Raw genomic sequence first — 14,348 nt, 5'->3', positions numbered from 1 at the left:
TTTATTTATTTAAGACTTAAAATAAATGAGAAGTGCAATGTAATAATTCACAGGATCATTTAGTGAACAAAGACCCCACTGAACTGAAATCAATAGTCGTTTATTTTAAAGATAACAAATCAAGAGTATCTTAACTACAGCATGTTGCCATGGTGAAATATCTATAGCCAAGTCATTATACAACTATTTGCCCACAGTGCTGTGGTTGTCCAATCAAATGAAAGTATTCAGAGAGCCTGGTAAAACATTCATTCAAAAAAAGGAATAAAATATATAATATAATGCTTTTTTTTTTTTTTTTTATGAATCGCTTTAAAATAATATGAATGAACTGTTCTTGAACACATTTTGTAATAATTATTTGATAAGACTTCCCCATTTGCGTAGCGTTTCCGACGTTTTAGCTCCAGGAACTGTAAAGTGGAAGAAGCTGTTACATTCTTTTATATCAGTATAATTAATTCTTATCTTTCCCTTTACAGTGCAGGGAAGGCTAGTTTTAAACCCAGCCCTCATGAATAATAGAAGTCTTGAATGAATTGCTGCAAAGAATAGGCGTCCTAAATTGGTACCGGGATGTCTTATGTGTCAGAACAGACTGTGTCCACAGAGCTGATTCAGCCTCTTGAACTGAACGCACAATCCTCCCGGCAGACATCATTTCTCAAGATGGTTAAGGACGTGTCTAACGGAGGCTAAAAATCCTGCTTGTGATAATCCATAAGGTATCCAGCCTCAGGTGGCCAGGGTTAATAAGAAAATCTATTTTTTAACATCATCTCGTTCATCAAGTTTTAAAGGACTTTTGTGTCTCACATTCAGTCAGATCTCCTATATTTTTACCTCTAAAATGAGTCACTTCCTTTACAAAGATGTCCTGGACCTCTTTTAACCAAAATAAAAACAAGTTAACATTGATTTCCAGTGACGATAATCATGTATTTCCTGCCAGGAATTCCACTTTCTGTGCTCTATAGGAAGCAGATAGGCATATTTATAATGAAATCTATATCTGGCCGAGGCATCAGTTGGTTTTTACAGCTAATGAGGAAATATCTGAATGTAATTGCCCCCAAAAGCATGTGCTGTTTTGCTATTTGCAGCGCCATCAGGAAATAACATCCCTGCTTCAATCCACATGGAATTAGATTTTTATTCCTCCATTCACTTTCTTTGTGTAACATCCCAGGTCTCTGTCACTTTAAGCTGCAGTCAGCCGCCTTCTGGTTGCCTAGGAACTGAAAGCATCAGCAGCTACCTAAGAAGTTAAATTGCATCAGTGGACGATTAATACAGCTGCATGAAGCAGGGATTGTCACAAATGGCTCCCACAAGAGCAAAACAACTTAGTTTGATTTTCCTGTTCTCTTCTGTTTGCCCATCACTATTTATTAGCTGCATTGAGCAATGTTCCAGCATCTTGCAGTGATCTATTTAATATTCAGTAGATTTTTGATTACTCAGAGCTTAGATAGAGACTTTGCTTCTTTATAGACTTGCTTTGTATCCATTTCCTTTAAACTGGAAAAAAATATATATAATTTAAATTTTTATATTGAATAGGTACTGCTTTTTGATACAGTCTATAACACCCTGGATCGCCGACATTGGTGTAATGTCCGATCGCAGTGGTGGCCTGACACCTGGTGCATAGTACAGACCAGGGACCCCAACCACCTTCTGCTGCTGTAGCCCATCCACCTCAAGGTTGGACATGTTGTGCATTCAGAGATGCTTTTCTGCATACCGAGTGGCTATTTGAGTTATTCTTGCCTTTCTATCTGCTCGAACCAGTTCTCCACTGACCTCTGGCATTAACAAGGCATTTGCGCCTACAGAACGTCCACTCACTCCTACAGAACATTTTCTCTTTTTCGGGCCATTCTCTGTAAACCCTAGAGATGGTTGTGCATGAAAATCCCAGTAGATCAGCAGTTTCTGAAATACTCAGAGAAGCCCATCTGGCACCAACAACCATGCCACCTTTAAAGTCACTTGATTCACCTTTCTTCCCCTTTCTGATGCTCGGGTTGAACTGCAGCAGATCGTCTTGACCATGTCTACATGCCTAAATGCACAGAGTTGCTGCCATCTAATTGGCTGATTAGAAATTTGCGTTAACAAGCAGTTGTACAGGTGTACCTAATAAAGTGGCCAGTGAGTTTGTCTTTGTCACTAATGTGTAATTTGTACTGATGAAAAACAGTGTTTGCTTAATGTCATTTAAAAACAGTTTTTTCAAATAGTCATTTCAACCAATCAATACTGATTTATAAATCATGTGACTGTTATGTTATGTTATGTTATGTTATGTTATGTTATGTTATGTTATGTTATGTTATGTTATGTTATGTTAGGTTAGGTTAGGTTAGGTTAGGTTAGGATAGGTTAGGTTAGGTTAGGTTAGGTTAGGTTAAGTTAGGTTATGATGTGGCATAATAAAACCCATAGTATACTTCGGCCTTCTGCATTCTGCTATGATACGTTTGCTGTACGTTTTCAGTTTTCAGACAGTCCAATTTGAGCTCACATCAATTTGTAGCTATTGTACTGGTTATTAATTTGTATACATCTCGAATAAATCTCATTTGTAAGTTTTGGTATGATTTGGTCATGATGGTTATGTTTAAGGGTGGTTGGGACAGGAAAAAGTCATTTTTGAAAATCTAACATCTTATTACGAATAACAGTTATGTATTTGTTCAAATTAGCTGTTTTGTCTTTTTGGACACGTTCTTGAACTACAGTGGAGGTGCAAGATGAACGCACTACTCCACTAACTCGAGCTCATCCATCAACACTTATTTGTGGTTTATTAAACTTTGAAAGCTTGTCAGACACTGTTTTGCATAAGACGGCGCAGAACATGAATGTAATAAATTGCTGCAGGCCCCTCAAATATACTTTCTCATTCTGTGGCAATCTGGGATCAAATAAGCCCAGTTCGTCATGACATCTTTACTGTCAACAAACATCTGGCCTTCTTGTCTACTTGCTGGCCAATATTTTGTCTCCACTTAGACCCAATGTCCAACGTAAACGCTGAGACAGAAGTGTTCACTAGGTGGCAGTACTTGAAGCAGTAGTGAACAAAAGCAAAAAACCTTCAGTTGATGATCGACTTGTTCTGAAAGACATTTCAATGGGAAATCTATTGTTCTCTGTATATCCTTTAATGACTGGACACACCAAGCTGACGTTTAGCCATTGGGCATCGCGTATAAGAGAGCACTCTTATTGGCTGTTCAGCTGCAAATCAGAATGCAAGAACAAGAAGTGATAAAACTGAGCAAATGACCCAAGTCAAGTGAGAATACAAAGAAGCAGCTCATTGCATTTCTTAAATTGTCCCAAACTATTATAAGATTATAAGACATATTTGCATGAGTGAATCTCTCTGTGGTGAGCGAGAAGTATTGAGAAAACTGACGCAAAGGCTGCTTTGTTTTACAGTTTGTTTGTGTGCAGCAGCACTAGTTCAGATTTCTTCCCTTATCGAAATGGCAACACAGATCACAGATACCGCCACCTGTGGGTATGAAAAGAGACGTCCTCTGATGTAGTCGCAGAACATACAAGGGTTGGACAATGAAACTAAAACACTGGCCATTTTAGTGTTGGAGTGTTCATGGCTAAATTTGACCTGCTTGGTGACCAATCTTCATTGACTGCACTTTCAACCAGTAAGAGCAGCGTGTGAAGGTTTAATTAGAAGAGGAATAGCACAGTTTTGCTTAAAATATTGCAATGTACACAACATTATGGGTGACAAGAGTTAAAAAACGGACAAATAGTTGGTGCACGTCTCTCTGGCACATCTTTGACCCAGACCCAAGGCATCCAGGGTAACACCAGCATACCACCAAGAAGGATGAACAACAAGAGGAAGCTTTCTGAAAAGCATGTCCAGGTGCTAACCCGGATTGTATCCAAAAACAAAAACCATAACCACAGCTACCCAACTCACTGCAGATTTAAATGTGCACCTCAACTCTTCTGTTTCCGCCAAAACTGTTCATCGAGCTCTCCACAGGGTCAATATACATGGACGAACTGCTATAGCCAAACCTTTGGTCTCTTGTGCCAACATCGGTTTCAATGGTGCAAGCGGGGAAAATCTTGGACTGTGAACAATGTGAAACATGTAATGTTCTCTGATGAGTTCACATTCACTGTCTTTCCCGCATCCGGGAGAGTTGCTTTGTGGAGAAGCCCCAAAGACGCGTACCACCCAGACTGTTATCATGCCCAGAGTGAAGCATGGGGGTGGATCAGTGATGGTTTGGGCTGCAATATCATGGCCTTCCCTTGATGATAATGCAATACGCACAGCAAGACTGGTGACAGAGTGGTTTGATAAACATGAAAGTGAAGTTGAACATCTCCCATGGCCTGCACAGTCACCCGATGTAAACATTATTGAGCCACTTTGTGTTGTTTTTTGGAGGGGCGAGTCAGGAAACGTTTTCCTCCACCAGCATCACATAGTGACCTTCCCGCTATTGTGCAAGAAGAATAGCTCAAAGTTTCTCTGGCCACAGTGCAGGACTTGTGTCTGTCATTTCCAAGACAAATTGATGCTGTGTTGGCTCCAAAAAAAGACCCTACACCATACTAATGAATTATTGTGGTATAAAACCAGGCATTTCAGTTGTATATTCTAGTTTCATGTCGTCCATTTGGTGTGTTCACATGCAGCTTTTTGTTCCACATAAAACACGACACAGCCGACTTGTGGCGACAATCAGTTTTTGCCATTCAGTTTTCATCAATTCTAGTTTATTGATGTCTGCTAGTTGTGTCCCAGCCTTAAGAGGAAGTCTTCTGTAAATGTCAAAACTCAGTGCTGCCCTTTGGGGTCCGGTAGAGCATAAAATGCATTTGTACGCTGGCCTTTGTTTTAAACTTCAAAGCAGAACATGAGTTGTGATTATTTATTCCTCTTTACTACAAGTTATTGCATTAAATAAACATGGATGAACATCTCACGCAATCTCTCAGTGTTTAAACTATGCAAAAATGTGAGTTAAAACAACTAAATATATCACATAGAATTTCTTAAATTAATTACTTATACCTAATTATTTAATTGAAATGTTAAAATCTGCTATTCAAGAACAAGCTGTGAAAGTTTAAGAGAGTTCCCCCCCATTTCCTCAATTAAAAGTAAAAATCAGATTTTTGTACAGTGCCCTAGTATTTATCAGAGCTAAACACTGAGAATATTGTGAGAATATCTGTTCCCATATTGTGTGTGTGTGTGCGTGTGTGTGCGTGTGTGTGTGGACTGCCTTTCAGCTGTAACAATCCTTGAGTGATGACTTCATTAGCGCTATTGTTACCGCTGTCAGCTTGACTGGAAATGGGTTTTTACTGTCATTTGAATCACAATATGGAGCAGTAGCCCTGGGTTGCATTTAAAAACGTTTATAATTTATTGGTTTCATTCAAGTGTTCAACCGTTCTTGTGTCTTTCGAGATGTGTTATGTAATACAACAGGCTGCTGTAGTGAACTGGCTTCAACTTTATTGCTTCTTTATTTGATCCCAAGGACTGCAGCTCTGGGTATCATCCTTGAAATTGTCTTTCTTTTGCCGTCTGTTGGCCTTGTGGCAACGGAGTGCATACAAGTCATGGCCGTAATCAGCAGATGCCCATAATTTACTCCTTCTCATTGCTACAATTACCCTTCTGCTGTTCTTCAAATTACACAAACAGTATAAAGCCGCCTGCAACGATTGTGATTAATTAGTCTGGGATTTGCTGACAGTTGGAGGAGAAAAAATGTGACAAAGTCTCGTTCTGCACAGTTCCTTGCACTCCCAGGGAAACTTATCAATTGAATGATGCTAATTAAAGTATTTGTGGTTACGCTGTCGTGATTAATTAGTTGCTTTTTTACACCCGATTGCAATGCGCAGAAGCAATTTTGACTTGTCATTATTTTATATTTATTTTATTTGCCAGTCTGTGCTGCTCCTAATTGTGTGTCTTTCCATGTCTAGGTGAAGCAGATTATGGAGGAGGCGGTGACCAAGAAGTTTGTCCATGAAGACAGCAGCCACATTATTGCACTTTGCAGTGAGTACAGGCTGATGCTTATGATTTTAGGCCTTGCAAACAAACAGTAGATACTAGGTTTTCTGTGGCACATTGAATGTGATTAATTGTGGTCATTTCTGTGAATTTTGCTTTGAAATTTTGAGCATCATTTTTCTTTAGTTAAAAATCTTTGATAAATTATAGCAAAAGCTAATTTATGAGTTATAAACGTACTATTTTTAAGAATTAATATTGATAATGGAAGTTTTGTTGAATTAATAACTAATGATACATTTATTATAACATTCTGCGTAAAGAAAAACGTATAATTGCTGAGAAAAATAATATATATATAAAGATCAGTTCAGATTCCGATTGCTGTGTAAAATGTACTCCTAAAATTTGCATTCCTTAGCCTCCTATATTTATTTTCAGTTGATTTAAAATACACATCAAAATTCAATAATTCCATAACTATTTTACCTATGTTTCCATCCTAAGATGCTTATTAAATTTATGTGCAAAACAGGAATATCGCATAAAAGATGTGTGAATAAAGCAACGTTTCCATCCAATAAGTCAAAGAGTACAAAATCGTCACTTCCTGATTAACTGGAGACAAATATCTACAGTAAAAACGGAATTTGCTGCAGCAGGAGAAGCTGCATGAATCTGTTCTTTATTTAGTAAATGATTTGCGCCTCAGAAGACAAATGACGACGTGCATTGAATGCGTGGTGGTGTTTGAAGGCAAACTTTTTTTTCTTAATGTCATGCATAGATGAAAATTTCACCATAAAACAATGTTTTCATCAACCTTTTTTATGAACTTATCCAAACTGCGCATAAAATAGGGGGATGGAAACAATGTTTTATGGTGAACTATTCATCTATGCATGACATTAAGAAAAATAGTTTGCCCTTGTAATCTAAAGTTGAAATGCCTACTTTACTACGTCCAATCAGCTTGCAGTAGAAAAAAACAAGCCACGCCCACTTTTTGCTCATTTACTCTATTTTTTTTTTTTATAATTAATATTTGCTCAAGAAAACAGGTGTGAGGAACAGCTGTGATGAACAAAGAGCCAGGAGTTGGGAATAATGCCAATCAACATATCAGTAGTGAGTACAATCAAAGGAGCGAATAAATAAATAATAGATAAATGTAATAATACATAAATTGCAAAGTATTCTAAACCAAGTATAAGAAAATAAAGATAAAAAGCCAAGGAATTCACAATATAAATACCATCTATACAAATTACATAAAAACATAAAAAATGTACAGACATTCAATGTTTTAGTTGCCTTTTGATTAGAAGAGGTAGAGAAAGAATTAATATAATCCTTGAGTTTCTTTAGGAACTGCGTCAGAATACAAAAAAGAAAGGGTCGCAGTTTCCGGTTCATGCTGACTTTATAATGAAATGGACACATTATTTGCTTTAAAAATAGAATGACAGGACCTAAACATAGGAACCTGAGAAAATGCTCAAAATGCTTAAAGGTTTTTTTTTTCATGTGAATTCTTCATTTATTTTATAATACAATTTTAAAAAATCTTTTTTTCTGACACATTAAAAAAGTATGGCAAGACAAGGCAAGTCTATTTATATAGCACTTTTCATTTGAATTCACAATGCTAATTCAAAGTGCTTTACATAAACAAAAATAAAAGAAACAAGAAAAAACAATTAAAAATAGATTAAAATATGTTAAAATAGGTTTTAAAGGAATGGAAAAAAAGAAAGACATAATAGTGCGATCTGTCGGACGTAACACAGTACTCATTCAGTAAAGGCACAGCTAAACAGATCTGTTTTCAGGCTTGATTTGAACGTGCCTAATGTTGGAGCACATCTGATCATTTCTGGTAGCTGTTTCCAGCAGCAGGGGATGTAGCTGAAGGCCAATTCACCCTGCTTTGACTGAACTCTTGGAATTTTTAATTTACTTGATCTTAATGATTTGAGTGATCTGTTCGGTTTGTATTCAGAGAGCACACTTGTAATGTATTTAGGTCCTAGGCCATTTAGTGACTTAAAGACAAGTAGTACGACTTTAAAATCTATTCTGAATGTAACAGGAAGACAGTGTAAAGACTTGAGGAGAGATGTGATGTGCTTGGATTTTTTGGTTCTGGTCAGAATCCTGGCTGCAGTGTCCTGGATGAGCTGCAACTGTCTGACTGTCTTTTTGTGAAGGCCAGTGAGGAGTCCATTACAGTAATCCACCCTGCTGGTGATAAAAGCATGAACAAGTTTATTTAAGTTCAACAGTGAAACAACAGTGACACAATTTCTCTGTTATTGTAAATACACATTGCACTTAGTGTGCATAATTTGTTTCTAAAGAAAACCAAATAACAATTTAAACGTATCTTATCTATAGAAATGGATAGATATAAGCAAAAAATAATGAAACTTCTATGTATATAAAGACATGTATAAAAGACAACACGCTATTTCTTATGTATGGCAAGTAAAATATTGCCTGGACAAATCGCTAATCTGAACCAGAACCAGCAGAAAATGTTTGTTGAGGCCTTATTGGTGAGAGCTCATCAAAAGAGACTCCAGAAGGGATGGCAGGGCTTCGGTGGCAATGATAGTTCTAGAGCTTTGAATCGCTGCCAACAATAAGGTTGAGATGTCCGGAGTGTGTGTGTGTGTGTGTGTGTGTGTGTATGTGTGTATGTGTATGTGTATGTGTATGTGTATGTGTATGTGTGGTGTGTGTGTGTGTGTGTGTGTGTGTGTGTGTGTGTGTGTGTGTGTGTGTGTGTGTGTGTGTGTGTGTGTGAGTCACTCTCTTTACTCCAGTGACACACAGAGAGAGGCAGGAACATTAACCCAGGCTGAGCTTCATTACGTCAGTGACACACCAGTGCTGCGTGGCACCACAAATACTGCTTAGTCAAGCTTCATCGGTACAGAAGAAAAAAATGCTGCTGTATATGATCGGAAACACGAACAAAAGCTAGGAAATGGAGCTTGTTTTCTGTTTACATGCTCATTTTGCCTTTGCATGACACCAAGTAGTGTATTTGCTTTCAGAGTGTGAGTGTTTATGCAAATATGACTTGAATTTATCATTTGTGGTGAATCTGTATTTCACACATGGCAGATATTCTTGCAGTGCCGCTGCTCAAGCTTGTTGATATTTACAGTTTGTGCCTCTTGTTGTTCAATATGTGTGCCAGCTTTGCGTTGAGGATCGGTTGTTGTGTTGTGTGAATTTCAAAGCCACTATAGCCATGTTAGAAACATCAGGAAATATCACTATTAATAATGCTGGACTGAGTTGGTCATTCTACGAATTCTGTGCCATTTCAACTCAAAATTCAAAAAATAGTTTATTTTATATATATATATATATATATATATATATATATATATATATATATATATATATATATATATATATATATATATATATATATATATATATATATATATATATATATAATTAACTCTTTTTCCATTTTTGTCATTCCTGTTGTTGCTAACAGGAGCATTAATATTGGTATTGTTTTAATTAGAGTAATATTGGTTTCACATATATGATCAGAACTTTACTCCACCTTTTCAATGAAATAAAAAAATATTAAATTCTCATGCAGATGACCAAAAACATGCTAATTTGATCCTAGTTTTTGATCACATCAATTAAGAAAAATACATGAGCTTTATTAAAAGAGGTCTTTGTCCAAAATATGATACAGTTTAAGCTGCAACGGATACACCTAGTTTTTAAATCAAATATAATATTTTCTTTTTTTTTTCTGAAAATAATGTTAGCAACTTATTTGTGAATGACTAACTAATGGGTTTAGTCACAATTGATGTGCAATGATTGATGTGGAAATCACTTACATACGGATATATACATATATATATATATATATATATATATATATATATATATATATATATATATATATATATATATATATATATATATATATATATATATATATATATATATATATATATATATATATATTAGAACAATAGTCAAAAATGTGAATATTATAGCCTTCGATTAAAAGTCTTGCCGAAAAACAGAAATGATTTAAAATAAAAAATAAATAAAATAATAAAATTTAACAAACTTTAATTTAAAGTAATATTGAGGAACTAATGTTTTGAAATCACAAGTTCATTTGAAGTTTTAGCAATTCATTGTCTGATTATCATCTTAGGGAAGCAAAAGGGACCAACTCTAAAGAATGACCCTTTTATAAGTGTACCAGCATGGCTATGTTTAGACTAATGCTAAATCTACCCAAAGCATTGTTATTTTTGAGGCTGCTCCTATTTAACAGACTGAACAGGCACGTCTGTGTCATCGAGGTTAAAGGTCACATGATAACAAGCGGTGATGTCATCCCTCAGCTACTCTGTGACTCATCACTGTTCTTGTGTTAGCCGGTTAGCGCTATTTAATACCCACTAATAAATCTGAATGGTTACTTTGTTACTCAGGCAGGTTTTTAAAAAATGAGTAATTAGTACATCTTCATTCGGGACAGTTTCTCATTAGCTGTGAATTACAACGAGTTGAAATATGAGATGGAGATATTCTAGCATCTTAGCTTGATGAGGATAGCAGATCTGACTTTGTCTGTGTTTAATCTTCCTGTTCTCCAGTAAACACTGCGCTGTGCTGAAGTGAGTCCTCTGAGGTGATGTGTTTGCACACAGCCTGTGTGAATCCCTCTGATTCACAGGACACACTGAGTGAAGAGTGCCACAAATACTGAGGTGTGAGTCTCTAGAGAACAGCATGACTGCCTGAAATAGGCTATCTAATGTCTATATTATATCTTTTATATGATATGTTATATGTTTTCTATTGGTAATGTATTATTTGATTTATTTAGACTAGAATAAAAGCAGTTTAAAATTTTTTTAAAAACATTTTAATGTCAAAATTATTAGCCATTTTGAGCTATATATTTTTTCGATAGTCTACAGAACAAACAATCGTTATACAATAACTTGCCTAATTACCCTAACCTGCCTAATTAAACTAGTTAAGCCTATAAATGTCACTTTAAGCTGTATAGAAGTGGCTTGAAAAATATCTAGTCAAATATTATTTACTGTCATCATGGCAAAGATAAAATAAATCAGTTATTAAAACTATTATGTTTAGAAATGTGTCGAAAAAAAAACGTCTCTTCGTTAAACAGAAATTGCGGAAAAAATAAACAGAGGGGCTAATAATTCAACACTTCAACTGTGTGTGTGTTTGTATGTATGTATATGTATATATATATATATATATATATATATATATATATATATATATATATATATATATATATATCACAAATCTCTCATATCATTATGTCATGGATCGTTTTTCGAATCAGCCAAAAAGGGGAGGAGACAAATGTAATTTGCTTTTCATTTATTATAAAAACAGTACTGCAAGAAACTTCTGGGTTTAACAAACAGAACTTGTAATTTTATTACAAATAAAATGAAGCAATAATTATCTGAATAAAAAATTATTGTAAAATATTAAGTACTGTGAAAAATTCACTGTTAATTTTTCTGATGCTGATGATGCTAAATGTAAAATCTAACATAATTTGTACAAGCCATATTTATTTTTAGTCTCATTTTTGATAAATGATTCAGTTGTTTACTCATAATACTTCATGTTTCATTGCTAGATGTGTCATTTTTAAAGAATTATTCAGTGGTATATTTTAATAGCTGGTTGTCGCCACCTATTGGTTAAATAATGTAATTGCTGCCTACAACTTTCATTTTTGAGCGTCTAGTTAAATGCATTTGATGGTGATTTTAATCTTTACCATAAACATCAGTGGTTTTATCTAAACTATAAATTGTTATACCAGTACTTCTGTGTTATTTGACTGTTTGTAAACTAAAGACTGAATCTCTCTCTAGATTTTTGTGGTTTTCAAACACAGATTTAAATGCAGCGATTCGAAGGATTAATAAATATGCAAATCAGCATCATTTATAATTTATGTTGTGTGTTTGTTGAGATCCTGATCTTTTAATGATTAATCGTGCGGCTTACACTGAATGCATTAATGCAGGCTAAACAAGTAGTGACAGAAAACACCTTTAATAACCTAAGAAACCCACCACATCCTGAATAACACACCACAACTTCTTCAGTCATCGATGTATTACAGAAAAAACTAAATGCTTTCAAACATGTGATTTGAATGACGCAAGTGGCGTTCTCTGCGATCGTTTCATATTTAGTAAAGTAAAAAAAAAATCGCGTGTGTTTCGAACCATGGGTTGTGACCATGGTTGTGACCCATATGATTCACGGATCAACAGTGTTCTGTTACACCCCTAATATATACATTTAAATGTATATTGTATAAAGAATGTATAAACATTGAAATATTATAAGAAGTAAACTAATAATATTTTTTTTAATAAGCTTTAGGAGGACATTTTTTGTAGAACTTGGACAGAAACATGGCACAATTCTGTGTGATTTCTTTTCACATATCCATCCTGTCATGTCTTTTATTAAGTGCCAAAAAATACATTATTTATTTATTTAGTTTGTTTCCAAGTTGCTTCTCTCCTCCTCGTTTTGGTTATCACACTCCCTCGCACATCGCAGGCGTTTTACATGAGGATGGTGCGTTTTTGGGTGTCTGAGTATAAGAGTGTCTGAGTCGTGACTGTTTGCATGTGTATGTGTGTGTGGCAGGTCTGCGAGCAGTGCCAGTCTGTCATCAGCACCAAAAAAACGGATCAGCTCCCTTGTTTTCTAGGCTTCCCCACGCAGTCATCCTCCCCCTCACAGGCTCACCCACGTCACAACTCTTCATGACAGCACATTTCCCTGCTCCATGAGCTTTCTGGGGAATAAATGAGAAGGAGTTGTGCTTATGGGATGTGGGCTGCTTCAGCTTGAACACGATCGTGTGACGGAGGCGACACTGTGCTTCTGACAGAGAAAACTATCTGCTAGTGTTCCTGCTGATGCCAGTCGCTTGGCTAGATTATGTTATGCTAATGAACTTATTTTCTACTTTTCAATTTGGATTGCATTTCGGTTTTGTGTTAATTTATTTTGTTGACATATGAAAAAAGAACAGCAAGTATCAAAGGATCACTGAAATAAATGAGAAACTTTGGGGAGCAGATATTTAATTCTTCATTATACGATGCAGCTTTGGATGCTTGATCCTAATTGGCTGATAAATGCACAGCTAAAGTAGTTCCAGGCAGGTTTCGACCACTTTAAAGTTCATTATTACTACGGTGAGTATTTCACACCTAAAAAAGCTGCGTAGTACATACGCATTATGTTACAATTTATATAGCTAATAACAAATGTATTATATTATTCATTCATTCATTTTCTTTTCGGCTTAGTCCCTTTATTAATCTGGCGTCGCCACAGCGGAACGAACCGCCAATTTATCCAACACATGTTTTACACAGCGGATGCCCTTCCAGCTGCAAGCCATCTCTGGGAAACATCCATACACACTCATTCACACTCACACACTACGGACAATTTTGCCTACCCAATTCACCTGAACTGCATGTCTTTGGATTGTGGGGGAAACCGGAGCACCCTGAGGAAACCCACATGAATGCAGGAAGAACATGCAAACTCCACACAGAAACGCCAACTGACCCAGCCGAGACTCGAACCACCAACCTTCTTGCTGTGAGGCGAGAGCACTACCTACTGTGCCACCACGTCACCATGTATTATATCATATATTTAATATTTGTCTTATGTATTTTTATTTCTTTGTGGCAACAATTTACAAATTCTGGCACCACTTGTTCTTGCTAATCAAGGGTAAAAGCATAACAATCCTGATTGTTGGTAGAAATCTGAAATGCATTTAATGGAAATGGAAATCTTTTGAGACTTTTTTGAGACTCTCACTTTTGTTCAAAATATTTTGGCCTTTTCTGGAAAAAAACTTACTGACAGAAAGCTTTTAACCATTCACTTTTATAATATAATATATATAATAATATAATATAATATATATAATAATATAATATAATATATATAATATAATATAATATAATATAATATAATATAATATAATATAATATAATATAATATAATATAATATACTTACTCCCAGGACCTAAGCTCCGCAGTGGCAAAGCATCTGGAGTAGATGAGATTCACCCTGTGTATCTAAGGTCTCTGGATATTGTGGGGCTGTCTTGGCTGACACGTCTCTACAATATCACATGGAGGTTGGGGACCTCTGGACTCGGCAACTGAATCTAGGATCCAGAAGAAACAATGCGATTTT

General features: G+C 35.7%; 1 protein-coding gene across 1 annotated transcript in view; it reads left to right on the top strand.

Annotated features, from left to right (window-relative positions):
• Positions 1 to 14,348, top strand: part of sgsm2 (small G protein signaling modulator 2) — a 103,784-nt gene that overhangs the window by 2,183 nt on the left and 87,253 nt on the right. Inside the window, exon 2 of the mRNA XM_056473862.1 lies at positions 6,007 to 6,082. Within this exon, the coding sequence (XP_056329837.1) occupies positions 6,007 to 6,082 (76 nt within the window). The remainder of the gene's footprint in view (positions 1 to 6,006; positions 6,083 to 14,348) is intronic.

The sequence above is a fragment of the Danio aesculapii genome, chromosome 15, assembly GCF_903798145.1.
Source record: "Danio aesculapii chromosome 15, fDanAes4.1, whole genome shotgun sequence".
Classification (NCBI taxonomy): Eukaryota; Metazoa; Chordata; class Actinopteri; order Cypriniformes; family Danionidae; genus Danio; species Danio aesculapii.
Note: the sequence above shows the minus strand (reverse complement) of the source record. Positions and strands in the feature narration are given on the sequence as shown.